At 41.3% G+C, this 13,965-nt stretch overlaps 1 protein-coding gene across 2 annotated transcripts in view; it reads right to left on the bottom strand.

Moving 5' to 3' along the window:
- Positions 1 to 4,858: 4,858 nt before the first annotated feature.
- The window catches only part of CTH (cystathionine gamma-lyase), a 414,207-nt gene continuing 405,100 nt past the window's right edge, over positions 4,859 to 13,965 (bottom strand). For both annotated transcript variants that reach the window (XM_081949031.1, XM_081949030.1), the window contains 3 exons: positions 10,029 to 10,081; positions 7,206 to 7,344; positions 4,859 to 5,864 (listed from right to left, as the gene is read on the bottom strand). In XM_081949031.1, the coding sequence (XP_081805157.1) occupies positions 5,838 to 5,864; positions 7,206 to 7,344; positions 10,029 to 10,081 (219 nt within the window). In that variant the 3' untranslated portion in view covers positions 4,859 to 5,837. The remainder of the gene's footprint in view (positions 5,865 to 7,205; positions 7,345 to 10,028; positions 10,082 to 13,965) is intronic.

Genomic DNA, 13,965 nt, shown 5'->3' on the forward strand with positions numbered 1-13,965 from the left:
ATGGCGTTGCATAAATTGCTGTCAGCCGGGGATTGTGTATCTTGGCTTAGTCAGTTACTGTTGTTTTTAAATAAAGATTAACGTCTAGCAGCCGTCTTTTACTCCTTGCCTTGGAACACAAAACTGGCGACGAGGATGGGATCACCCTACTCCTCCCATCCTCTCCCCTCGCATGTCGCGCTGGGCGGAATTCCTTTCTGCTTACAATTACTCCCTCATCTATAAGCCCGGCCGCCACATGGGCCATGCGGACGCTCTTAGCCGCTGCCCGCTTCCCCTGCTTCTTTCTGACCCAGCTCCCATCGAGACCATCCACCTCCTGGACGAACTCCACCTGCCCATTACCGCCTCCGATATAGCCCTGTCCTCTCTCTCTGATTCCACTATTTCTGCTGTCCTTAACTATGTTCGCAGGGGATGGCCTCCCTCCTCTGTCGAACCCCGTTTTCTCCCCTTTTACCGGTGCCGCACAGAGCTCTCCGCGCTTCAGGGTTGCCTCCTATGGGGCCATCGCGTGGTCATTCCTGACCGTTTGCGCCAGTCTGTGCTTGCACGCTTCCATGAAGGGCACCCAGGCATAGTCCGGATGAAATCCCTGGGCAGGGGGTATGTCTGGTGGCCCTCCATGGATGCAGACATTACGGCTTGGGTGCAGCGCTGCACCCCATGCCAATAGGTCCGTCCCGCCCCTCCCTCCGCCTCTGCTCGTGAGTGGGAACATCCTAGGGCTCCGTGGAGCCGCCTCCATATAGATTTCATGGGCCCCCTCGCAGGCACTTCCTTCTTTCTTGTTATAGATGCCTGGTCTAAGTGGGTGGAACTTTTTCCTATGCCCTCTACCACCTCCGCGGCCACTATCCGCATCCTTAATTCACTGTTCAACACCCATGGGTTGCCAGACGTCATTGTCTCGGACAATGGCCCCCAGTTCACTTCCCAGGAATTCCAACAATTCCTTGCAGTTTTGGGTATTCGCCATGCCCCAGTCGCTCCCTTTCACCCTGCGGGGAATGGCCTGGCTGAACGCGCTGTGCGTTCCACCAAGGAATCACTTGCCCGCATGGTTAATCTTCCTTTATCCTCCCGGATTACTACCTATCTGCGTTGCCAGCATTCCACCCCGTGCCCCCTCACAGGCAAAAGTCCTGCTGAACTCCTCTTGGGCAGAAAATCCGGACCACCCTGGACCGTCTACACCCTCTGTATTCCTCTTCCCCTCTTCCTACCTCTCCCCCTCTTAGGGCTTTTCGGGTGGGTGAGAGGGTTTTTGCACAGAACTTCGCGGGTGATCCGAAGTGGGTACCCAGAAGTATTGCGGACATAACGGGGCCCTGCTCTTACAGGGTCCAACTCGGCGACGGACGAATGTGGCGGTGCCACATAGATCAGCTGCGGCAGCGAACTGACAATGGGTCTCCGGATAGACCATCAACTTCGAGAAGACTAGGCCCTAGTGACGCCGCCTGCCGACCTAACGACAACAACGCAGCTAGTTCCGAACCCGGGTCCCCCACCACGTTTAGATCTGCAGACTTATCTCATAACTTTGGTGCACCTCCCAGGGTGGGGCCTCTGGAACAGCTCCGCCTGCCTTCCGGACCGAGCCATCCTTCTACGTCAACCACAGCCACTCCTCCCCTGCGAAGATCTCTGCGCGTGCGCCAGCGTCCCGGGTATTTACGGGACTATGTCTGCGCGAACAAGGGGAAAGGGGTGTTGTGTACTGAGCCGGTCCACCAGTAGGTGGCGCGTGTAGACCTTCCTTTCATTGGCCCATACATCCGGCGGGAGAATCTTGATTACCCTATTGGTTCCCCGACTGACGGCGTTGCATAAATTGCTGTCAGCCGGGGATTGTGTATCTTGGCTTAGTCAGTTACTGTTGTTTTTAAATAAAGATTAACGTCTAGCAGCCGTCTTTTACTCCTTGCCTTGGAACACAAAAGGAAGGGTGTTTCTGAAGAGGGGTAGCCTACGATGAAATGGCTGTAGGGAGGTATCATAGCATATGCTAGCCATGCAGAGGCGATACATTGCCTTAAAAAATGAAATGCAGCAGGCAGCTCAATCTGTACAGCTTCTATCACTAGAAGTAGGAAAATTATCCTATTGTCATACAGACAGGCAGTGAGTCTTAAGACACTACATGTGTCTTAAGTCAGGAAATGGCTACTGGTTTGCCCCCAACAATCTGCATCCTCATTTTACCCACCTCGGAAGGATGGAAGGCTGAGTCAACCTTGAGCCAGTGAAATTTGAACTGCGAAACTGCAGCTAGCAACAAGCTGAAGTAGCCTGCAGTATTGCATTCTAACCACTGTGCCATTTCTGTTCTCATTTCTTAGTAAAGAGCTAACGTTTTGCTCTAGCTCTTTACTAAGAAATGAGAACAGAAATGGCACAGTGGTTAGAATGCAATACTGCAGGCTACTTCAGCTTGTTGCTAGCTGCAGTTTCGCAGTTCAAATTTCACTGGCTCAAGGTTGACTCAGCCTTCCATCCTTCCGAGGTGGGTAAAATGAGGATGCAGATTGTTGGGGGCAATACGCTGACTCTGTAAACTGCTTAGAGAGGGCCATAAAAACACTAAGAAGCAGTATATAAGTCTAAGTGCTAAGTGCTATTTTTCTCACTGTAAGACTGCCCAATTGGGTATCTGAGGTTTTTTTAAAGATTAAGTCTGTTTCCCTTTCCTTCATTCCCAAAGCTACTAAATCTGATGAAAATGGAGATTAAGATGATTTTTTGTTCAGAAAGGATAAAGATCTGGGTTTTTTTTCCTATTATGTAGGTCTACTGTGAAGAGCCTGCAAACAATAACAAAGGCAAGCAAAGACCTGAATGAAAACTAAGCAGGCACAGACTATGTTAATATTGAGCTGTAGGGATGATACTTGCATGCTTTTTTTTTTTACCATCCCCAGTTTCATACAAAGCATGCAATCACAACGTCACATTTCTGTCCTACTGAAACGTGCTAGTGTGTCTAGGAAAGATACATAAACAGTCTTTCTCTGATCTTAAACCAGAACATCTTAGGAACACATTTGTTCAAGTCTTCTAACCTGTTTTATAAGCATTTATAGTTTTAATGTTTATCACAACCCTCCCAATTCTGTCTGGAAGCAAAATGGCAATCTGGACAGCTGTTGCAGATCTTGGGAAAGGCATGATTCAAGGAAGCAGGCATTCATTGGTATTTTTAGTCTGTTACAATAATACACCTTGATTTTAACTTGGAATTATAATAACCTATACAAGTGTTCCTAAAGAAAAGTCAAGATATAAGTTCAAACAAAGAAACAGACCTCAGGAACAGGTGACTTGGAGCATCAGTCTCATCTGTCTACATTAAAAGTCATTGTGATTCTCTTTTCTGAGAGGAGAAAAAAGAGGCTTAGGAAATCCCAGGTGGTTCTAAGTTGTCTGAAGAAGACAAGTTAATTGAACAAAAAGAAATCTTCATTCAGAAGCCCATCTGAATAAGCAATATTCAAACGAAACAAGCAACTTGTGGTCAAGCTTCATTCTAAAACAGGCAAGTTCTGAGTAAGTACACTCATGACGATTGCGGGATAATAACTCTTAGGAAAACACATTGTGTGTGGGTCAATCCCAAAGGTGCTTTTTTCAAGAGGCAATGGGACCTTCTGGTTTTTCTTGGAAGACTTTCGCTTCTTACCCAAGAAGCTTCTTTAGCTCTGACTAGAAGGTGGGGAATGGTTTATATTTCTTGCAGACAGCTGGTCATTTGCATTCTTTTAACAGGTTGCTAAGGTCACCTGGAGATTTCTCTGTGTCATCAGGGTCATCACAGTCACCTGGGTGGTGCAAATGGAGCTTCTTGGAACTGTTGAAAGGATTCTGTTTATTCCTCCCCCTCAGTTGAGAGAGGGCTGTTCAATGTTGACATAAATGGCCTCTTTAACCCCTCTTTCAAATGACCAGCTGTCTGCAATGAGTATAAATCCTTCCATTCCCCACCATCCAGTCAGAGCTGAAGAAGTTTCTTGGATGAGAAGCTAAATATCTTCAAAGAAAAACCAGAAAGTCCTGTTGCCTCTTGAAAAAAAGCACTTTGGGAACAACCATAACCTGGATGACTAAGAATCTCCATAGACATTGTCGGTCAGTGTTTTTGGACTCCAAAATATTGACCCACAACCGCAGCAAATATTATTTATGGTTTTTTCTAATATCATCCAGCTTTCTGTTTCCTTTCAGGAAATGTCAGAATAGATTAAGACATTTGGTTATTAGTTACAGACAGGAGAAACCATCTTGGTTTAAATAATGAAATTCTAAATTCTAGTTGCATTATATTTCTTTGGCTCCAACTTGAACCTAGAATCAACTTTTACCATATTGTGACATGCTAAAATTTCCCCCTTATTATGCATATATATATATATATGTTCACAAAATAGGAATAATCAAGGGATTCAGTCTGGATATCATAAAGATTTTCTTCAAGAATTCCATCGTAATTGAAATGATTCTAAAGTTTGTTAGAGATGTAGTAGCAAATATTGGCCATGATCATACCAAGAACAACTTTTTTGTCATGTAAAATTATTCCAATGAGTTGGTACATCTTCCTTATATGGGTTCCATGATGGGTTGGGAGCTGGTAGCATTTTTCCTTAGTTGAGTTATGTGCAGAAATTTCAATATCACTGATCTCCTAATCACGGTATTTGTAAATTGTTCTTTTAATTGAATTACATTTTTAAATGTCTCTATATCTGTGTGTGAATGTGCATGAATGAATAACCAGAATCATGCAGAGATTGCTGACAAGAGAGAGTGCAATTCAATAAACACAAGGAGATTAAAAATTATCCTGGATAAGTCCCAATTGTTGGTTTAATTCCATATTTTAATATCTAATTTCCCAATATCTTATCACAAGTTTTCTTAAAAGACAGTATAAGGAAATTAACACAACAAGGCCAAGCATATAGAAAAATATTCTGCAACTATAATCTTTAGATTTCCACACCTTCTTTTTTCTAAACAACTCTTCAAGTAAATTGGACCTAAAATCAATATATTAGTAGTATTGCTTATGGAAACAGTACTTAATCTCAAATAATTAACTTACCAAGAATTTCAGACCTTCAAGACAAGAAATATAATCAAACATACAATTAAATATGCTAAATCAAGAGAGACATCAAATCAAATTCAAAACTTTAAAAAAGTAACACATGGTATTGTGTAATTAACTTTGCTTCATTTTTCAGTATTGCACAGTAAAGACAAATAACAGATCTGGTCATTAAGATTTTATCAGACTCACATTTTCAGAACTTAAGTTTGCTTCCATTCATTTCTTCACTAGTCTATAACCATAACGAGTAAATACAGAACAGGGAATCTGATGCGCTATTAGCACTAGTTTGAAAGTGTTGTTTATGCACTTTCTAATCTTTACAGGTCTTCATGTGCATTATTAGGCTGTAGCCGATTTGCAGCTTAACTCAGCCCCAAGTTACATCAGCATACGCTGAATAAATATAGATGTTATCAAGCAATTGCAAGCACATAATCCTGAATGTGAATCATGGTAATCTGAAAGCTACTACCATAGTAAAAATGGATATTTTGATTCTTAAAATTAAAAGAAGCAAATGATTAAGAAACAGTCCATTTGAAAGTCTTTGCAGATTCAGTGATTCAGACTCATTTATCAAACAAGTACCCATAATGTTTTCTCCGTTTTCCATAAATCAAATCCAGTGGAAATTCATGAAGGGCTGAGCAGCCAGTTAATCTTCCTTCCTTCGTTACTTTGCAAATAAATCAATTGCAACTTTAAGTTTAATTTTAGAATACTAGTTACGGATTCTATAATCAGGAATCTGTAGAAAGAGAAAACGAGTGAAATTGCATCAGCTCAGTGTTTTTCAATTGTCAAAAGGGACATTTGGAACACAGAAAAGACTGCAGAACATTTAGGCTTTCAGAGGCAAATTGCTTTGCTTCACCACATTAACAGAACTGCTATCTAATATCCAGGGGTGTCCAAACTTGGGAACTTTAAGACTTGTAGACTTCAACTTCCAGAATTCCCTAGCCAGCATGGCTGGCTGGGGAATTCTGGGAGTTGAAGTCCACAAGTCTTAAAGTTCCCAAGTTTGGACACCCCTGATCTAATCAAATAATGAAGCCGAACAATCTTTGCAAGCAATTGTCATAAACATCAAAGTAATTCTGACTGGTTTGCAAGTTGTTGTTCTTAATATTTGTTCTGCTTGGTCACAGGATCCACATGTTTTTAGTGTGCATGTGCAGTGCACACAGCAAAGCTATCTATGCATTATGTAATAACGGGAAGAGGGGTTGTTTGTTTTTCAGCTTGCTTGCTGAAAACCCTGACATGGATTAGGGCTCAGAGGGCGTTACTGGCCAAAGGTCATCTAGCTAGTTCCATGAGAACTGTAAACTGAGTTTTCCCATTTGTATTCAACACCTTAAGCACTACATGTACTAGGCTAGGAGTTTATAACCTTAAACACTCAAAGAGCCACAAAGGTCCTAACCGGAAACCCCCTGTTCAGTTCTGGAGCCGACCGGAAGTCAGGTTCCTCCCACCAAAGAGTCTCCTCTTAGTGCAACGTCCTTTTTCCTCTGCTGACCGGAAGTCCGGTTCCCTCACTAGAGTCTCCACCTAGTGCGGCATCCTTTTTCCTGTACCTGTCCTAACCGAAACCCCAATCAATTGTTGAGCCGACCAGCATTAGAGAGCTGCAGCAGAGGGATGAAAGAACCACATGCAGCTCCAGAGCCGCAGGTTGCCGACCCCTGCACTAGGCGGACTATCATTGCTTTTCAAGCAAAAATAACATTTTTTTTCTTTAATGTTTATTCCAACGTTAGGTTTTCAGCATGATACCCCTAGAAATCTCTATGATGCCATACCATATTATTATTTGGGCTGTTTGATTTTTTAAGTAACAGAAATGTTCTTCCCACACTAAAGTGATTAGGAAGAAAGTGAAATTAAGTGTTTATATGCAAATTAAAGCAGCTGTACATCCCGATGAAAGAAATGTGCTATTTTTTTTCTCCAAGTTACTTGGTCAAAGGAATATCAGAATTATTTTAAAAAATACAATTTCTCCTGAAAATATAGAAGAATTATAAGGAGTTAATAAAAGACTTTGTGCCTTATGTGGTGAATACTTTATGAAATGACTTACTGCTGCTTTCAGAGCTTGGTCCAAATCTTCTAGTAAATCTTCCGAGTCTTCCAATCCAATAGATATGCGAATTAAAGTATCTGATATTCCGAGGAGTTCTCGGTCTTCCTTCGGAACTGAGGCATGAGTCATGATTGCTCTGGAAAAGAATAAATAGTCTGTGAGTGCAGAATTATAAATAAAGGGAACATACCAGCTATCGCCAGAAAATACAGTAAATGTAATAAAAAGTGAGATACAGGCTTCTCTTATCAATCCATTTGCAAAAGTCACCTTTCGCTAGATGGGCAGCATAGCTAGATAGCTAGACAGAAGACAGACAGACTGTATTTTTTTCTGAATTCTCAGAAGGCAGCCAATTGGGAAAGGAAAATGCCAAATAACATTGTCTGAAATAAATACTTTAGGCCAGGGGTCGGCAACCTTAAACACTCAGAGCCACAAAAATCCTAACCGGAAGCCCCCCATTGAATTCTGGAGCTGACCGGAAGTCTGGTTTCCCCACCATAGAGTCTCATCCTAGCGCGGCGTCCTTTTTCCTCTACCTGTCCTAACTGAAAGCCCTATCAATTGTGGAGATGACTGGAAAACCCGCCCCTTGCCATAGAGTCTCCTCCTGACATGCCCTGCTTCCCCCTCCCTTTAACCGGAAGCTCCTCTCAAAATTGTGGTGCCGACTGAAAATATATATGATAAGTATTATAGACTGGCAAAGTGTTCCTCCATAATAGTCTGCCTGAACCAATCTGCCTCCTCCACTGACATTGCGTTCACAATTTGTGAACTTCCCAGCAGATTTCAAACATGCATCAATTGGGGAAGCCAAATTCATTTAACATCATGCCTTGCTTAACAACTATGATGATTTGCTTAACAACCATGGTAAAAATGAACATAAAATTGGGTCTAGTCACTTGATGGCATTACTAACTAAAATAGAACTTGAGTCTTAATAAGGCAAGGACTATCTATAATGAATATTATGACTAATGAAAGTTATAGCTTGACACATTTGGAAGACACCGAGATAGCGAAGTCTGACGAGAACAAGATACTCTGAAGTAGATATTTATCAGCAGAGAGCATTGGTTACTGGTATTAATAGAATTTTAAAAAATAGCTTATATTTCCCTGAAAATCAAGATAAAATATTTGACATAAATGTTTCCCACCCCCCCCAGAAAGTTAGAGTAAAAGAAATAGCAGTGAATATGAAAAAAGCTCTTATAAAAAATACAGTCAACATTTTGGACTAAATGTTATTAGGAAGGGCTTATCCTTTTTTAATATAAACTTCTACTAGGATTTTAAAAATGTATTTCATAAATAACTAAAATTATTATGTTAATCTTACCAGCAAAACTAGATCTTTACTGTACTGTGTTTAAGTACAAGCACATGTCAAATAAAAATTCTAAACAGCAAATGTACTAATTTAGAACTTTACCTTCCCACCAAAGGTGATTCCTGTTTTTCTATTTGCATTTTTCATATGCTTTCGAACTGCTAGATTGGCAGAAGCTGGGATAAGTAATGGGAGCTCACTCTGTTACACGGTACTAGGGATTCAAACCGCTGAACTGCCGACCTTTCTGATCGGCAAGCTCAGCATCTTAGCCACTGAGCCACCACCTCTCTAACTAAAACATAGATAGCAATAAAATGTCAATTTTGGAAAAAGGAATAGGGGCGAATTTACATCTAGGTAGTTCTCAACTTATGATGGTAATTGGGACTGAAATTTCCACTGCTAAAGGATACAATCCCTGAAGCTCTAGTTCCCATTTTTAATCAAGTCCCATCGTCATTAGGTGAAGCAACTTCCTACCAACTTCCCAGCAGAGTCAGTGAAGAAGCCAGTAGGAAGTTGCAACTCCCAGAACAGCAGGGAGGTAAGTGGCTACTGCCATGTGGGGAAGTGTGACTAAAATTGTGCAAGAACAGATTCTACAAAGATTGCTGTGGCTGGCATTGTATTATCAAAGGCTCCTAAGCAAAGTTTCAGGCAGGAATTCTTGTGCCATCATTATTTTCAACCCACTGTATTATTTGAATAAACCTGTAAAGCAGGGATGGGCAATTAATTTTCCCAAGGGGCCATATGAGAAAATGGAACTGTTGTGATCAGTTGAACCAACAGGCTGAACTTAATTCTGTTTAATATTAAGTTTATCATTTTATTTAAAAAAAGTAGTAAATTATATGGTTTTGATTAGCTGCTACTGGTAAGAATACATGTTACGTCTTATTTACATTTGATTTCTAATTTCTGGTTGACCTCACATGGGCCAGAGATAGCCAAAGGGTTGGATACAGCACAGGGATCATAAAATTCCCAGGTCTGGTGTAAAATATATAGAAACATAGGACCTATTTACCTCCATTAATATTCTGGGGGGCAAAGTTAAACAGATTTTGGTTTTCTCTTCTGTCTGATCATCCCTGTAATCTAATTTTTGCAAGCCTTTGCCATATGTACTTCTCTGATCTTCAGATCAGTGGTTTTCAGAATTGGCAATGCTGGGTGTGGAATTGCAGGAGTTGAGTTCCGTCTATCTTAAAGTCACTAGAGTTCAGAAACACCTATTTAGATATTTGAAGAATGGTAGTGTTTTATCACAGGAAGGATGACACTGACGGAAGAGGAACATCCATAAAAGTGAACAAGAAAGAATATCAAGTTCCCAAGTAAACGTTGCAGAGGCGATATAAGCAAACTCATATTGTTTAGTTGGAGCACACACAGTGAATATTAAAGTATCAAATATTTTGATAAATATCAGTGTAATACCTTTATTAAGGGATGCCAAAAAATTTACTTACGGATGCTCTGCTAGACTTTCATATCCTCCCAGACTTTCAGCGAGGGTAAAAAGCTAGAACAAGAAATATCAACATTATACTGTATTTCAAATAATATTAATTTAAAATTTTAAGACATGCAGTTTACTCTTATGCAAACTTAATTGTGTGCCAGCCTAGTAAAAGCAAATGGGCAGAGCGGACAAAACAAGAGGCACAAATTTGCTTTCATTCCAGACCATTTTCTCTTGAAAACACAAATTTCATATCAATAACAGATACTAAATTGCCTTCTAATTTCAGAGGATAAATTCTGGGAACCTGAAACCAAATAAAATGAAACCTATGAAATTTAAGAGAGAACGTACTTTTACCCCAGTCAACTATAAAAGTGCTTTTATTTTGAAGAAGTCCATCAAATGCAAAGGATGTTCTTTCATTCCATGCAGATTGGAAAAGCCTCATCTGCTTTGTTTGCAAAGGCTGTTGGCAAATATTGTCTATTCTGCTACGACAATATTGGCCTTGCAGGAAAAAGTGTAGAAACAATGATAGCATAAAAACACTCTCTGATATTCTGGCCATTTCTTCCCTTTATTTTATTTTATTTAGGGTCAGAAGTGTCTCACATATTATGATCCCAGCTAGTACTGTTATTTTGAAGAGTATAGAGCGATCTCAGGTATTTTCTCAGGTATCTTCTGCTGTGAAATTCCTTTACACTGTAAACACGTCAAAGCCTGCACAGGAGAACAGTAAGATGTTGCTGCTTAACAAGAGTTTCAGTGGCCAGCAAGGCTGGAGTGGCCTTCAGACAGAAGGTTGGGTTGTTTGTATAATGTATTACCTCAGGCATGAAAACAAAAAGGGGCTTGCTCTCTACTTTGTAAGTTAGGTTACTATCTCGAATTGAGAAACTATGATTCAATAGTTAGATGACTTTTATTCATACACGGGCAATAAAAACACTTTGATATGGGACTAAGAATTGAGCAGAAGTACGACTTGCTCTTTTAAGACTGGTATTTTGGCTCCAGGAGGGCTGGACAACTGTGGCAACTTTACGACTTGTGGACTTCAATTCCCAGAATTCCTGAGCAAGCATGGTTGACTCAGGAATTCTACGAGTTGAAGTCCACAGGTCATAAAGGGTCTGTAGTTGTCCACTCCTGAGTTAAACTAATAGTATAGTACAAGGTTCAATCTTTGAAGGAGGAGGTTTAAAGGTCAAAACGGTTCCATCAAGCCTTGTAATGATTGAACATTGGATTTTCCATTTAGCAAAACATTAGCCACAAGAAAATCAGCTACCGTATTTTTCAGAGTATAAGACACACCGTTTTCCCCCATAAAAGAGGGTGAAAATTTGGGTGCCTCGTATATACAGAATGTAGCCCCACCCACCCACCAGGGCCCACCCTTTGGCCTCTGCCTCCCAGCAATTTACCTCCTTGCGGCAAACGGGGAAAATGGGGCTTGCGAAGGCTGCAATAGGCTATGGAAGCGACGGCGAACCTTTTTTGGCTCGAGTGCTATAAGCGGGGGAACACAGAGGGGGTTGTGCGTGTGTGTGATGCACCCATAACGCAATGCGCCACCCCCCCAGCATGCATGCACGCATGACAAGGCCAATCCCCATTTTTTGCATGCTTTTTTCTCCCTCCCCAGGCTCCAGAGGCTTTATAGGAGCCTGGAGAGGGCGAAAACACCTCCCCACCCTGGATGTCCTCCTTACGAGCAAACCGAAGTCACCTTACGAGCAAACCGAAGTCACTTCCGGGTTGCTTGTAGGGTCGATTTTAGCCCTCCAGGAGCCCTCAGGAGGCTTCCCTGAAGGCTCCAGAGGACTTAAATGGCCCTACAAGCAAACCAGAAGTCCGTTCCTCAATGTCCGGCTTGCCCATAGAGCCATTTTTTGCGCTCCAGAGGCTTCAGGGAAGCTCCTAAAGCTTCCGGAGGGCCTCCAGGGGTGGGGGCGGGGGAGGCTGTTTTTGCCCTCCCCAGGCTCCTATAAAGCCTCTGGAGCCTGGGGAGGCGAAAAATGGCTTTAATAAAGGCTGAACTCAGCTTGCCAGCGCGCGCATGCTCACTGGCCAGCTGACAGGACGCCTCGCATGCCCTGACAAATGGCTCTGCATGCCACCTGTGGCACGTGTTTTATAGGTTTGCCATCCAGGGGCTATGGCAATTCTTGCAGTCTGAAACAGCTGATGATCAGGAGGCCCCTGCTGAAAATTAAAGTGAAACTTGCTTTTCGCTGCAGGAGGCAAATTGCTGGGAGGCAAAGGCAGTTTTTTTTTCTTGTGCTAATCAGGCTGTTTGCCGCAAGGAGGTAAGTCAATAACTATAAATGCCTATAGAATGTTCAAGTTATTACTTATTTTTTTAAAGACTGCTTTATTATTGTTCTAGACAACTTAACAAAATGAAGAAGCTTTTTAAAATTAATGCTTGATCTGATGAGGCCCAGTGCTATTGTATCTTCTTTTAAATAGCAGAGAATAACTATACTTCCAGAAAGACATATTACTTTTAACAGCATCTGTACAAGTATAGTCTGAAATGTAACACCACAAACAGTGTATATTGTCTGTACTATTTTCTGTTTGTTGCAAAGAGGCAAATTGCTGGGAGGCAGAGGCAGATTTTTTCTCCTTGTTTTCCTCCCCAAAAGCTAGGTGTGTCTTATGCTTCGGAGCGTCTTATACTCTGAAAAATACAGTATTTTTATTGACAAATTTCAGTGATGTCAATTAATGCTCTGCAGATCACTATTTCAGTGTAGTAATTTTAATAGTCCTCATGTTTACAATTTTTGTTATATCTCTATTTTTATTGTATTGTATGCCACCCGAAATCATTCTGGATAAGGAGATCGGTGGTGTGTGGAGTTGTGTTCTCAGAATATTCAGCCAAGTCATACTATTTGGGAAATTCTGGGAGTTGAAATCCGCACACCTAGAAGTCAGAAAGACTGGGAAACATTGTACTACTGATAAAATGATGCTTTAAACTAAAAACTCCAATTATTAACATATTCTTACCAGTTCCAATCCCAATTAGAATTCATATCCTCCATGCTCTTGATTCTTGGGATGGTTTTGCAATATTCTCAAATATTGTCACCAAACAGATCATTTAATTAAATGTACATTAATCTGGATGCAGGTACTGACAAAATCACATTTGGCACAGCCAGTGGCTACAAACCAAGATAAATAATGCTCAGCTAATATAGCCAACAAGAGATTTGACTGCACAGTTACCGTATTTTTCGGAGTATAAGACGCACCAGAGTATAAGACACGGTTTTGAAGAGGCAAATTGTTTTAAAAGTAGCTAGGTAGATAGATAGATAGAGGGATAGACAGGGAGAGAAAGAGGGAGAAATACAGTAGATAAGTAGGGAGAGAGAGAGTAGTTAGTTAGGTAGGTAGGTAAAGGGATAGAGAGAGAGAAATAGAGAGGGATAGAGAGTGTGTAGGTAGGTAGGTAGAGGGATAGAGAGAGAAAATAGAAAGAGATAGAGAGAGAGAAATACAGTAGATAGGTAGGGAGAGAGAGAGAGTAGGTAGGTTGGTAGGTAGAGAGATAGAGAGGGAGAGAAATACAGTAGAAAGGTAAGGAGAGAGAGAGAGAGTAGTTAGGTAGGTAGATAAAGGGATATATATATAGAGAGAGAAATAGAGAGAGAAATAAAGTAGGTAGGGAGAGAGAGAGTGTAGGTAGGTAGAGGGGGAGAGAGAGAAATAGAGAGAAAGAAATACAGTAGATAGGTAGGAAGAGAGAGAGTGGTTAGGTAGGTAGGTAGGTAGATAAAGGGATAGAGAGAAAGAAACAGAGAGAAATCCAGTAGGTAGATAGGGAGGGGGGGAGAGTGTGTAGGTAGGTAGGTAGGTAGGTAGGTAGGTAGAAGGATAGAGAGAGAAATAGAGATAGAGAGAAATACAATAGATAG

This window comes from Natrix helvetica (assembly GCF_964273705.1).
Source record: "Natrix helvetica genome assembly, chromosome: 3".
Classification (NCBI taxonomy): Eukaryota; Metazoa; Chordata; class Lepidosauria; order Squamata; family Natricidae; genus Natrix; species Natrix helvetica.